The sequence below is a fragment of the Dermochelys coriacea genome, chromosome 11 (genome assembly GCF_009764565.3).
Source record: "Dermochelys coriacea isolate rDerCor1 chromosome 11, rDerCor1.pri.v4, whole genome shotgun sequence".
NCBI lineage: Eukaryota > Metazoa > Chordata > Testudines > Dermochelyidae > Dermochelys > Dermochelys coriacea.
The window spans coordinates 79,093,971-79,108,029 of record NC_050078.2 but is presented as its reverse complement, the minus strand read 5'-3'; the positions used below and the strand labels follow the sequence as shown (position 1 = coordinate 79,108,029).

The 14,059-nt window shown below is 39.3% G+C and overlaps 1 protein-coding gene across 9 annotated transcripts in view; it reads right to left on the bottom strand.

Annotated features, from left to right (window-relative positions):
* Window positions 1-14,059, bottom strand: part of ADARB1 (adenosine deaminase RNA specific B1) — a 277,982-nt gene that overhangs the window by 78,259 nt on the left and 185,664 nt on the right. For 8 of the 9 annotated variants that reach the window (XM_038421053.2, XM_043505834.1, XM_038421051.2 and 5 more), the window contains 2 exons: window positions 11,385-11,459; window positions 1,774-2,705 (listed from right to left, as the gene is read on the bottom strand). In XM_038421053.2, the coding sequence (XP_038276981.1) occupies window positions 1,774-2,705; window positions 11,385-11,412 (960 nt within the window). In that variant the 5' untranslated portion in view covers window positions 11,413-11,459. Of the gene's footprint in view, window positions 1-1,773; window positions 2,753-11,384; window positions 11,460-14,059 lie in introns of all 9 variants that reach the window. The other variant, XM_043505835.1, reaches the window with a different exon arrangement.

Genomic DNA, 14,059 nt, shown 5'->3' with positions numbered 1-14,059 from the left:
CCCCATACATATGTCTAAATTCTGACAAGCTAATAAGCTACTACTGCACTATGAAAGTACAGAAAATAATGGACTGAGAGGGGAGATAACGAAGTATGATATTTTCTCTATTTAACTTCATTAAACCATTCTAGTTCCTCTTGACCTTGGAAACAGAAACTGCTTATTTCAGAAGGATGGGATTCAAATGCCTTTCAGAATTTGTTAGAAGGAATCATCTGAAGGACAAATATTAACCTCTTTGTGATATTATTAAAGTAACTGTTATGTAATTAACTTTTCACAACAATGAAAACACTGGAAATTCTAATTTATGACACACATAATCTGAAGTTCAATGTTAAGTGAATTGCCATGATGAACAGTGTAAATATTTTCAAGAACAGTATACATTTCTAAATTCTGGTCAACGAGATTACAATTCTTGAGTCCCAGCAAACTACTGGCCACTCACACCCAGCTCCCAGCAAAACCCTTTCAGCACAATATACCTGCATCCAGTAGCCACAATCATCAGCATTATGAGGGGAAGAGATATCTGGTGCTTGTAGCATACCAACCTGGTCTCTGACTCAGCCAAGACTGCTCTTGGAGAGCACTTAGGGAGACAAGGTGGGTGAGGTCATATCTTTTATTGGACCAGCTTCAGTTGGTGAGAGAGACAAGCTTACACAGAGATCTTTGGGAAGAAGCTTGCCTCTCTCACCAACCGAAGTTGGTCCAATAAAAGATATGATCTCACCCACCTTGCTTCCCTAATATTCTACAACTACAACAATATTGCATAAAACAACAGGCAGACCATTCAAGCTTCTTCCTTACACAATAAGCACCACTAAAAAGGAAAGCTAAAATCTGTTCATAAAACCTGTCCTTTGGAACTGTTGGTATCTATCGTTATATAGTTTTTAAATACTTAATTTCATCTGTCCTGAAGGAAGCAGCTTATTATTTTCAAAACCTTGCTGGCCTAGAGGAAATAAGTTGAACTTTTAATGTCCAGGACTGTAGACTCTCTTTTAGCTTTCTCATTGATAGCTCAATAAAGGTACCTTTGCAGCCACAAAATGTTACTGGACTACTTTTGGTATGCTCAATACTTAGGATATCCTATTAGTTATTTTGTTAAAAATATTTATTTTACACATATTTTCGAAGGCAATTGTAAACTTCATTGTAACTGCTATAGTAGATTATTGCAAAGTCCATTTATAGCATAAATATTTCAAGATTTCTTTGGTCTTGTGTGTTGAAATTTTATCTTTTAGTCAAATAATCAAAATAAGGGACTCCTGTATTAACCTTATTTTCCCTCGTATTTTAACCTCTCCTTGACAACCACTATTCAACACCCTTCACTCTGAGCATTTGTTGCAGCTGAAAGTGATTTTCCTCTTTGGTAAAAGTTGTTTTCAGGTAGTCAAACAATCTGGAGCAATAAATCCTGACTTCAACTCACAATCGAGGCTTTGCAGCAGAACAAGAGACAAAACAATTGTTCCAAGATTCCCTTAACACCAACCACCACTAAACTAGAACTTGAATTGTATTACACTCCATGCAATTAAGATCAACAAAATCAACAATGTGGCATTTTTTCTTTCTAATTGAATAAAATGATTCCACACTGGTAGATCACTAGTGGAGAAATCACATAACGAAACAAATAGCATTAACACCAGAAATATTCTTCGAAAGGTTTAAAAAATGAGCAGCTGATATATTCTGGGAAACTGCCTAAACATATTAAAGAAAAATGTATAGATTTCTCACCTGTGGTAAATGTAATTGGAGACCCTCGCTGGGAATGGGCTGGCGAGATGGTGTCTGATCCAGCTGCATGTTAAATAAGGATGCAAGAGCTGACTGAGCAGCCCGAGCCTTTGCAAGCTTTTTGTTCCTTCCTGATCCTTCAAAAGTTTGACCATCCACTGCCACTGCCATCACAAAGTTCTTAGCATGGCTTTCTCCACTTTCTGAGAGAAACTCATACTTCAACCCTGGCCGCAGCTCATTCAGAATCATCACAGGGTTCTTTCCACTGGTGGATGGATATGGTGATGGTGTGGGAAGAGGGGACTGGATAAGACTACCGGCCACAGTGGATGAGGACATACTGTAGTCTATACTGGAGCTATAAGATCCATCTCCATTGGACCCCAAATAAAAGGAATTGTCAGTCTGAATTGGTGTTTCAAAACCATTGAAAAGTGTGTCTGGGAAGTCTGCTTGGTCAGATGTAAAGTCTGTGTTTACAGAGAGTGTTCTCCCCATTGCTAGGTGTGCTTCAGATGCATTTGGAAACTGAACAAAAGATCTCAAAGCCTTTTCAGCAGCATGAAGCTTTGCCTTCTTTTTTGTAGGGCCAGATCCCTCAAACACCTGTCCATTAACTTCAACTGCCATCACAAAAATAGGGGCATGAACTGGTCCTGTTTGGGATAGAAGCTTGTACTGTAAACCAGGTTTAATTTCATTCAGTTGCATCAGGGCATTCTTTGGCAAAACAGGCCCTGGTGTTTTCTTCCTCTTCTTAGGGCGGAACTTGGAGTGTCCATTGCTGCCCTCTTCCAATGGGCGTTTTCTGCTGCTGCTACCACCACCATTGGAGAGTTGAGACCCCTCCCCGGTATTTTGCACACTGCCATCCTTAGGTGGAACGTTGTCCATGTTGCGGTTTTCTTTAACATCAGTGCTGCTTGAACCTGTGGTGCCCAGAAAGAGTAACTTACAATGCCTTCGTTGCAGGATCTTGTAAATGCAAAATTTATAGATTCCTTTATCTATCTTTGTAACTGGAAGTGATGTGTGCTTATAGGTTTATGTCTTTGCAGGACAAACAGAAAACCATAATTTTAATAACCCAAGAAATATCAGGTGCAAGTCTGAGTTACAAATTATGCATTTGACATTTTTATTAATACTGGGATTAAAAATTTGCACCATTTTTATTTTGCAGTCAGATTACCTTTGAGACAAAAGGTCTATTTTTAAATTACTTTTGTTCTGAAAAATGTTCTAAACCCAGAAAGATTATTTATAATTTTAATCAACATTTTTGATACCTATATTTCAAAATCCTTCCATTAACAACTAATAAAAGGAACATTTAAGATGAGTACTAGTGAGATATAAATTTTCATATTAATTCAAACAACTTCACTTTTATTTAAGCTCATGTCGTGGCTCAAGTATGGCATCTTACATGATTTTTATTTATTTTAAAAAGAGAAGTTATATAAAATCTGAGTAATTTAATTAATTTAATAAAAATAACAAGCTCCTTTTGTAGGTTCACTGGTTTAAGAGTGCATAAATATTGTATATACCTTTTTCTTTTCATTTGCTTGAAACAACCCAACTTATATATCACCTATACAGATATTCAACTGTGTCCATTTTAACAATATTGCTCATTTAAATGACTAACTTCTGGTAACTGGGCACTTATCTAGAATTTAAATTTTCATACGAGAAGATTCCAACAAAAAACTAGAGCTTTTCACCCAACCACACTGACTTGTTAACAGCCTGAACCAACTCCCACTGAAGCAGTCAGACTCTTTCTTTCTTTTGACTTCAAAGGTAGTTAGATTAAACTGTAAACATGCACTGCGGAGTCGAATGAGCCAAACTCAGTGTCCATATTTATTCTTCTGATGTCAATCCTCAAAACTTGGAAGTAAAGTCTGTAATAGACATACTTCATCTCTACTCAGAATTCTGTTAAAAAAATCATGCTTAAATTATGTTGTTCCAGAAGAATAATATATATGGGTTTTGTGCTATCATCTAGCAAGAAATTTTATATTTATGATAGTCATTTACACACAACTTTATAATTCTTTTCAAAGGAAAAGCAATTGCTTTTATTTTAGACAGAGTTCCTATTCCAAACATCCCCCTTAAGACACAGCAATCCTTTATTAAGATAGTATTAGAAAGCAAGAAGATTTGTAATACATGTTCAGGTTAAACCTGACAAATTAATCATGTTGTACACTGATAATTATTCATGGAACTGATTTGTTTATATAAAAACAAATTAAATTATTAAATTACTTTAACAAAATATTTTGAAATTAGGAACTTGGGTGCTGATATCATACCATGAATTAGTTCTAAGAACTGTTCCTGCTGCAGCTTTTAAAGCCTAATTTTTGTTAGGTGAAGAAACCGCTGCAAATAAAGAGTTTGAATTTATACTAGTCTATGTAAATTAAAATGAAATTTTAGTAGTTTAAGAGTTTCTAGCCTTTCAGTTTTAAAGATTTCAACTATCTAGCAATATAATACACCCACAATGATAACAGATTATACAAATTAATCCAGAATTTAAACAAAACAAAGTGGAAATTTTCTTGCACTTTGATGGATTTCAAACTTTGCTTAATTTTCCCAAATACTGGTGTACACACACCACTTCACCCAGTTTACAAAGCTGATGGAATGGTTACTAAATTTTCATTTATAACATCCTCCAGCAAAAGCTCGATAGGTTACTCCTTTCGGTGCTCGAAAAGAATAAAAGATCAAAAGAAAGAGCCAAAGTAGAAACATACATGTTGTTAACAAACAGGTATTGGACAATAAAAATTGAACTGGCAAATATTGGCAAATAGCAGTAAAATAAATCTTCTTGGGGAACACTCATATTCCCAAATTACTAATAGTTTGATCATTAGAAACATGCTCTGGCAATTCATTTTATCAGAAAAGGATTTCTGAAGTTGAACCTCAAATAGTATTGTACACAGTATATATACTAGTGGATTATAATAGTCAACACAACATGTTAATTCATGAAGTTTTGTTTCTTTTATAATACTGTAGTACTGCGTTGAGGGAATTTAAGTAACATAATTTAATAAAACTACTTAACGAACAGTGAATGTGGCATCAGAAGTTCACTATGAAATGGTATAATTTGTAAACTAAAGGGAAATTATTAGATATAAAATATCAATCATGGCCTCCATCTATAAATTTCTTTTAATTAAGGGTTCTAAACCAGTAACAATAAGAAAAGACCAACTCCTTGAGGAAGTTGTGAAGGAGAATGCGGATCTAACTGTCTTTAATATTACAGTAGAACCTAAGAGTTAGAGACACCTCAGGCTCCAGGGAGGGGGATCCAGGCTTCTACCCCAAGGAAGCACCAGAGCTCAGGGAGTTAAACCTGTGGGGGAGTGCTGGGGCTTCAACCCTGTGGCTCCGCTCCTGGCTTTTGACCTGCAGGGGGTGCTGGGGCTTGGGGCTCCCTAAAAACTCTGCTCCTGGTTTCAGCTGGGGGGTGTGTGTGCCAGGGTTCGGGGCTTTAGCTATGAGGGAATCGCTGGGCCTGAAACTGACACTCCCCTCTAGCTAAAGCCCCGAGCCCTGGAGCCTCCCGTGGGGCTGAAGCTGGGAACAGAGCCACGGGGCTGAAACCCCGAGCCTCGGCGCCCCCCATGGAGATGAAGCCCTGAGCCCCAGTACACTCCACGGGTCAGAAGCCCTGAGCCCCGGTGCCCCCGAGAGCAAGAAACCTTGAGCCTCCCCACCCCCACCTGGAGCCCTGACCCCCTCCTCCATCCTGTGGCTGCAGACCTAACCCCCCCACCCCCATGGCAGAAGCCCTGAGTCCCATGGCTAAAATCCCAAAGCAGTACAGTAGTTGCTGGTTTTAATCTGTCTCCCCTGCTGCCTGATTTATTACTTCCTGTTCCACAGGGTGTCCGGCTGACTGGTAAGTCCGTAACTCTGGTGTTTGTATCTTTGAGGTTCTACTGTAATTTATTCTGGAAACAAAACCTTTTATATTTAAGTATTAATATTTATTTAAAGATTATGGATCAGATTTTGAAAAGAGCTAGGCTCCCATTTAGACCACTATATGAAGTAGTAAGCATTTCAAAAGCTCTCAGCCCACAGCTGCTCCTGATGTCCTAAATAGGAGCTTTTGAAAAGATGGTGACTTCATAAAGGTGCATAAATGGCAGCTGAGATCCTCTGAAAATCTAGCTATAAATTAACTCATTTGAATGTGAAACTAGTACTAAAACATGATGAAAAGAAATTGGTTTATAACCTGACATTAGATCTTGTGCTGCTGGTATCACAGTTTTCAACAAAATATCCATTAGAACCAGCAGCATGTTCAGAAATATCAATATCAACAACTTTACACTGCACTGAGCAAAATGGATACAACTTCTTTAAATCTGCTTTTGTGTTGAACAGGTGAATAGATGTCTACTTGAACCTCTCCTTGGTGAAGATACACACTCTTCCAGTGGTCACTTAACCACTAGGGTCAAGATTTTCAAAAAGTTAGACTCTAAACATGTATTTAAGCATCTACCTGATTTTCAAAAGTGCTGCACACCTCACAGCTCCCATTATGGTCAATGAGAGCTGTTTTGTGCTCAGCACTTTTGCAAACTAGTCTAAATATGGATTTAGATATCTGACTGCAGGATCCAACTTTTGGAAATCTTGGCCCCAGATAACTTGAGAGTGAGTCATTTCTCAGACAAGCTAATTTGTTTTATGTACACTAAAAAATATTCCAGGGTGGACAGGAGATTTCAGGCATTTTTGCAGTATCTGAGTTGGCAAAAATCATGTTTGATAGGATCAGCCATTGACATTGTCAGCAGAAGAAGAAACAAGTTTTGCCACTGAAATGTTCTTTTCCTGGAGCTTTACTAAGTCTAAGGCACCAGAATAAGGAAGTAAGGTGTGCTACAAAGAAAACAGTTACCTCTTTGAAGAGAGGAGGCATCTGTTACAAGTGTGCTTGTTTATATTTGAGAGTTTCCTGGTCAAAGACATAGTTAACAAATACATGCAGGTAAGGTTGGCCATTGGGGCAGTCTCCTCATCTGATGAGAAAGAATGATCTCTGTGTTCACAGAATCTCAGGGTTGGAAGGGACCTCAGGAGATCATCTAGTCCAAGCCCCTGCTCAGTGCAGGACCAATCCCCAATTTTTGCCCCAGATCCCTAAATGGCGCCCTCAAGGATTGAACTCACAACCCTGGGTTTAGCAGGTCAAAGCTCAAACCATTGAGCTATCCCTCCCTTGCCTAAATTTCACCCGGTTGGTTAAGGCACAGCTAGCAAAAATGTTGGCATCCTCTTTATTGCTGTTCTCATTAACTTTCTTGCGGAACTCTTAGCAAGGGCAACTTCCCTTGCAACAGGCGTGTTGAGACCAATTACACATGTGTGAGCACTCTCTGGATGAGTTTTGTGGGAAGAAACTTGAAAAAATGGAAAGAGATCAGTACAGCTGCAAGGGGATTCATCAACCTTAATGGTTCAAATTCAGAGTGTGCTGCAAGGCCTGTCTCTTCTCTCTCGGACACATACTGATGGGTAGGTCTGGGCAATGGGATGGATTTTGTGGGAAGAAGGGATTTTGAGGGGAGGTCAAATTATTTTTGATATTTTGATACTGTTGCAGGGTTATCTGGTTTTATACTGAGCTAATTGATGGGTCTTTTTATTATTATGAACATTTTTAAAAGATTGCCAAGGACACTCAGAGCATTGGATGGACTTAATGTGGAGCCGTAAAAAATTCAACTCAATAAAAAAATTATAACTGTTTCCACTGCTTCTGTTGTTATACCAACTTCTCCACACCTTCAATGCATAAAAGAAAAAAAGGCATTATACCCACTTTCACCTGAAATTCCAACAAGTGTTTTTTCAATTTTTTCCCTATTTTAGAAAAAATATATAACCATTGCATTAAAATTTTGCACAACCAATTTTATGTGAGTTTTAGTCTCTGCAGGTAAAATAAAGATTATAGCTGAAGGCTATGATATTGCATATGTCCACCTTCCTCTCCTGTCAAGATTTCCCTAAAAAGTAGTTCCACAAAATAAGATAAGCTTTAATAGCTAACTTCTGATACTACATGCTGCAGCTCCATGTGATTTATAGTGCAGAAAGATAGCGAATACTAATATTTGTAGAATTCAATGATAGATGGGCTGATTTTTTCTTAATTTAAAAGGTTATATTATCAAATTTATTTAGAAGAATTTTACCCTGCTTAATAAAATCCCTTCCCCATACACGCACACACTAAGGAGACATACAAATGCACAAAGACTCCTCTGTATCATACAAGACATCATCATCCAACTGTAACTGGCTGTATTTAGTTTCCCTTAGACATCCCTTGATTATACCATATGCCTCGTGCATCATCCTTGGTGCAGTGACATTTTTATATGACAAGATGAAAAGCTTATTGCATTTAACTGACTTCTCATTTTAATTAAAAAAGTTGTAGACATATTAAATATTTTGAATAAGGAAATTTACAGGACATCAATATAAAAAATAACATTTTCCTCAAACTCTACAAGGCCATTTTTATTTGTATTCAGGCATATTCAGTTAGAACATGCCTATTTAATTATGTAGTATTTTCTTTAATTCACTTGAACTATCAAAATTACATCTCTGACTTCTTTTAGTCCTTATTATGGGAGTGTCTTTTGGAAATTGTTGATCTTGTTCTCTACATAGCTTCCAGAGCACAGGTGAGGCTTAAAAAAAATAAATAAAAAGACAAACCCAATAGGAATGTGTCATGGCCTCCCTAGTTGCAAGGTAATAGTAAGGGATAAGGGTACAGGAATATTTATCTCTACTTACTGAAACTATTTTCCAGGAAAGTTCACAAACTTCAGCACTATGGGCTTCTAGTAGTTCTTACATGAGTGGAAAGGCAAAGGCATTGCTGCCATTTCCTATTTGTGCTGTTTGAATGAATTTTGGCTAATTGATCATTTTGTTGTTTTTAAATGTCTAGTTGATTCAGTTGTCTTCTCTACATTAAAATCTTCTGAATATGCAAGAAAATTTATGTAACCGGCTGCAAACACAGGCCAACCCAAGCTAGTATTTTAATTAAAGAAACACTGCCCATAAGAATGAATTTTAATAAAATGAAGTCATTTTACAACAGCCCAGCTTCTTGATTTCCCAATAAAAATGAGTCCCATGTAAAATTGTATCTTTCCCATACAAGGCCTTGCTGTATTGTTAGGATGTCATTACCTTTGTCAAAGAAAGGGTATGATATTACTTAGCTTTACAATTCAGGGACAGAATAAACAAATGCTCATGTTTAAACAGCATCGAACAATTTACAGTAAAGCATAGGAGATTTTCATGCACAGTACTTCAAGAGCAACACATATACACTACTTCATTATCATTCACAAAAAATAAGGAAGGTTAAAAGACCAAATACCTTTAAAATGAGATAACTGCATAATAATGTGGTGGCAGTATTTCTTTCTGTAGGTAATTAGGGCTCAACCCTGCACGAGGCTGAGTACTTTCACACTAATCCAACAATGCATTTAGACATGTGCTTAACTTTAAGCCCTTGCGGAGTTCCACTGAAGCCAAGGGGCTACTCATATCTAAAGCTACACATTTGCTTAAATGCTTTGCTAAATCTGAGCCAGAGCAAGACTAAACCGTTAATGAGAACAATCTGTTACTCTAAATAGCTGGGGACCAGAGCACTGTACAATTTTCTTCCTTTTCTTTCCTCCATTACTTGATTTCTCGCCTTATACGTTCCCTCTTTTTTGTTTCACAAACCCTTATATTTGATCTCCTTTATCCTCCCTCCCTCCATTCTCCTGTACCCCATGTCCTCACAATTCCTATCCCTTTCCCAGGTTTCCCAAACTCTCTTTCTTGCCCAATTTACCTAGTTTTCCCTCCCCCAGGTACACCCCAAAAGCAATAATGATCTCTGTTCCCTTCAAATCTCATTCCAGCTATCATAGAATCATAGAATATCAGGGTTGGAAGGGACCTCAGGCGGTCATCTAGTCCAACCCCCTGCTCAAAGCAGAACTAATCCCCAACTAAATCATCCCAGCCAGGGCTTTGTCAAGCCTAAAAAACTTTGAAGGAAGCAGATTCCACCACCTCCCTAGGTAACACATTCCAGTGTTTCACCACCCTCCTAGTGAAAAAGTTTTTCCTAATATCCAACCTAAACCTCCCCCACTGCAACTTGAGACCATTACTTCTTGTTCTGTCATCTGCTACCACTGAGAACAGTCTAGATCCATCCTCTTTGGAACCCCCTTTCAGGTAGTTGAAAGCAGCTATCAAATCCCCCCTCATTCTTCTCTTCCGCAGACTAAACAATCCCAGTTCCCTCAGCCTCTCCTCATAAGTCATGTGTTCCAGCCCCCTAATCATTTTTGTTGCCCTCCGCTGGACGTTTTCCAATTTTTCCACATCCTTCTTGTAGTGTGGGCCCAAAACTGGACACAGTTCTCCAGATGAGGCCTCACCAATGTCGAATAGAGGGGAACGATCACGTCCCTCGATCTGCTGGCAATGCCCTACTTATACAGCCCAAAATGCCATTGGCCTTCTTGGCAACAAGGGACACTGTTGACTCATATCCAGCTTCTCGTCCACTGTAACCCCTAGATCCTTTTCTGCAGAACTGCTGCCTAGCCACTCGGTCCCTAGTCTGTAGCAGGGCATGGGATTCTTCCGTCCTAAGTGCAGGACTCTGCACTTGTCCTTGTTGAGCCTCATCAGATTTCTTTTGGCCCAATCCTCTAATTTGTCTAGGTCCCTCTGTATCCTATCCCTACCCTCCAGCGTATCTACCTCTCCTCCCGGTTTAGTGTCATCTATTGCCTATTGATTGACTGGCCGCTACAGGCACACTCCTGGCGCACAAAGGCTCCGATCTTTAGGGAAGATAAGATCTCTGTTCAGCCTGTAATCTAGCTGGAAGACTGTAAGAGGCAGGAGCTCCTCTCTTACACTAAGCCAGACCTCATATGAGTTTAGGATAGTCCTGTAATCTCTACTTCCAGTTCTTCTGCAGGGTGGCATTTGGGGATATTAGGTAGAAAGTACATAGAGCTAGGTGTGTTGGGACATCTAGAAATGTTTTTTGTAGGAGACAGTATGCTAAACAGGGTACATGTGTGCATGTTGTATCAATACAGTATATCACCCCATATTTCTTCAGTGCAAATCCTACATGTATTAATTAATCATCATTACTTCACTGCAGGTTCAAAGTAGGAGAAAACAGGCTAAGAGGGAGCATGCTGTTTTGAAATACAAATATCTTTGACTATTAGTGATCATGGTATGAAGATCAAGTGAAGGGTAACTGGATTATGTGTTAATCAGAATGTATTTGAAAGCTTTCCCAGTACGGAAATTCTTTTTTAATGAACACAAGTATAAAGTGAACTATACACACACAGAAATTTCCTTTCATTGTATTCATATCGTTTCTGTATGCCCACCCAGCTGCAAGGAAAATGGCTCTTGCAGAAAGGACAATATTGTTTATTATGTAAATATACACATCTTACTCATATTTTCTTCATCATCTATATCCATAGTGAAATACTTTTGCAGATTTCTTGACTGGCGTAGACTGTTTCTATCTGAAAAATAGAGAGTGGGTGTTTTAAGTTTATATCACGTAAATCGCAAGAGCCCACATGATGAAGGCCTGGGACTAGCAGTCAAGAGACCGGGGTTGTTTCCACGGCTCCCCCACAATCACGTGCAATCAGGAACAACTCATTCCCCCTGTGTGTCTTTCCCCCACAGAAGGGTAATGCTATTTCTTGAGCTCAAAGATATGGAGATGCTAAGAATCCATTAATGTTTACAAGCATTTTTACATTTTCAGATGGCAGACTGTCTAGAAGAGCATACTGTTTTTAATCTAAAAAGAAAAGGAGTACTTGTGGCACCTTAGAGACTAACAAATTTATTAGAGCATAAGCTTAAGGTGCCACAAGTACTCCTTTTCTTTTTGCGAATACAGACTAACACGGCTGCTACTCTGAAACCTGTTTTTAATCTGTTGTACTTTCCCTGGTTCATATACTTACAAGATATAAACTATGCACTCTCACTGGAAAATGTGGTCATTTCCTTGTCTATTGCACCAACAGACTATTTTAAGCAATGTGATGAGTTAAAAGGTCACACGTGACCGCACCTCTGGAACCGGTTCAGTGGAGAGATGCTTCCCCTCCAGCAAGCCAGAAAAAAAAAGGACAAAGTCAAAATACTGGCAACTTGATGTTGCAGGTAACATCAAGAAAATCCAGGCAATTCATATGAAGGGTAGAGCAGGTGCTACTAATTAAAAGGACAGATCCTGGAAAGAGGGGGTTTGTGGTAAAGACTGGGTTTGGTTAGCCATTTGTCTACTTAAAGCCAGCCTTTGCTCCGACATCCTTCCAGAAGCTGTGCTGCTGAATAGCGATGGTGAAGACCATATCTGCAGGAGAGAGAAACAGATGGTGCTGTCTCTTCCTTACATGTGGACTGCCTGAATATCTTGGTGTGACTTGCAATACCTGAGGTTATGTTACAAGAATAATGGTCTGGATTTTCAGAAGTGTTGAGCACCCATTCAATTTAACAGGAGCAATGGATGCTCGGTGTCTTTGAAAATCAGGGAAGTCTATAGACATCACATTACAACAAGAGACAAGACCATTATAATACTACTACTTTGCACCTTTCTATGCTTTCCAGACATTTAATTATGCTAAAAAATCAGCACAAGACTCCCTTCCTCAGCACATTTCCCACACACTCGGCCAGTCCCCGACAGCTGGGCCTGGGCAGGCAGAGGAGGGGGTGGGCTGCCGCCACCTCCCCAGCTGGGCTCACTCACAGAGACCCTGAGGGGAATCAGCTGGCATGAGAAGCATCTCTGTACCACTCCCTCAGCTGCGTGCCCAGGCCCGGCTTCCCGGGGGAGGGGCTGAGCAAGTTGGAAGTGCCGGGGGTGGGGGGAGGCGCAGCAGCAGCAGGACAGAGCACCCCTCCCCTGCCAGCAGGCCGAGCATTTGGCTCAGCTACGACTGCTAGTAGCAAATATCTCAAATGGCTGAAGATCGGACACTGGATGGGAAGGGGTCTCAGTTACTACCGTGAATTCTTTCCCTGGTGACTAGCTCAGGGTCTAACTGATCACCATATTTGGGGTTGGGAAGGAATTTCCCCTCAGGTCAGATTGGCAGAGATCCTATTTTTGTTTCGACTTCCTCTGCAGCATGGGGCATGGGTCACTTGCTGGTTTGAAATGGAGTAAATGGTGAATTCTGTGGAACTTGAATTCTTTAAATCATACCACACTGTAGTGTAGACTTGTCCTATGAGTCTATAAGTAACCACAATTAAATGAAAAATTTGATAAAAATGGATTTCCATTTTGAATTCATACATTTTGTTTATAGTTTCAGCATACATCTGGACTGCATATGATGACTGTAGAGAATCCTAAGTAAAACCCCTACTTTTGTTAAAGACCGTAACTAACCTCGTTAGTGAATTTTTGTTTTAGGTGTATAACACATTTCTTGCAAACATTGATACAGGCACCTACCAAATGCATGTATTGATCAAATCAAAGAGGACACACATTTTTTTATAAAGGCAGGAAATGGAAATGCATGAATAATAAATATGGTTCCTTGTACTTCATCTTGAAAAAAAATCATGTGAAGCTCTCCATACAATGTTCACAGCTTTAAAATAAAAACAGTACAGACCATTAGGGAAAGGAGAAGGAGGAGGTTGGGAAGAGAAGAAAGTGAGTTGGATTTGTGAAAGGGAGAAGAGACTGAGGAAATTAGTCTTGTATAGAGAGGAGACACTAGGCATAGTGAGGAGAATGAAGTGGTTTGGAAGGAGAGGAATGAGAGACTGGAGGATTTGGGGGAGAAGGAGGACTATCACATTGATTAATGCAGTGTAACAACAAACAATAAAATAGCAAAAAAATCAAAATGAAGAGTAAGGTGGTTTGGGATAAGAGAGAGGAAAGACTGGTGAATGGGGGGAAAGAGAAGATAAAGGGAGTATGGGGCAGGGAAAGAGGTTGGAAAATGAGGCATTTTGAAAGGAGAGATTGGCAGATTTGCAGAGAAGAGGACAGTATGAGGGGTTTTGGTGGGAAAAGGAGAGAATGAGGTAAGTATGAGAGAAAGGAGAAGAGACTAGGGGAGTTTTAGGTGTT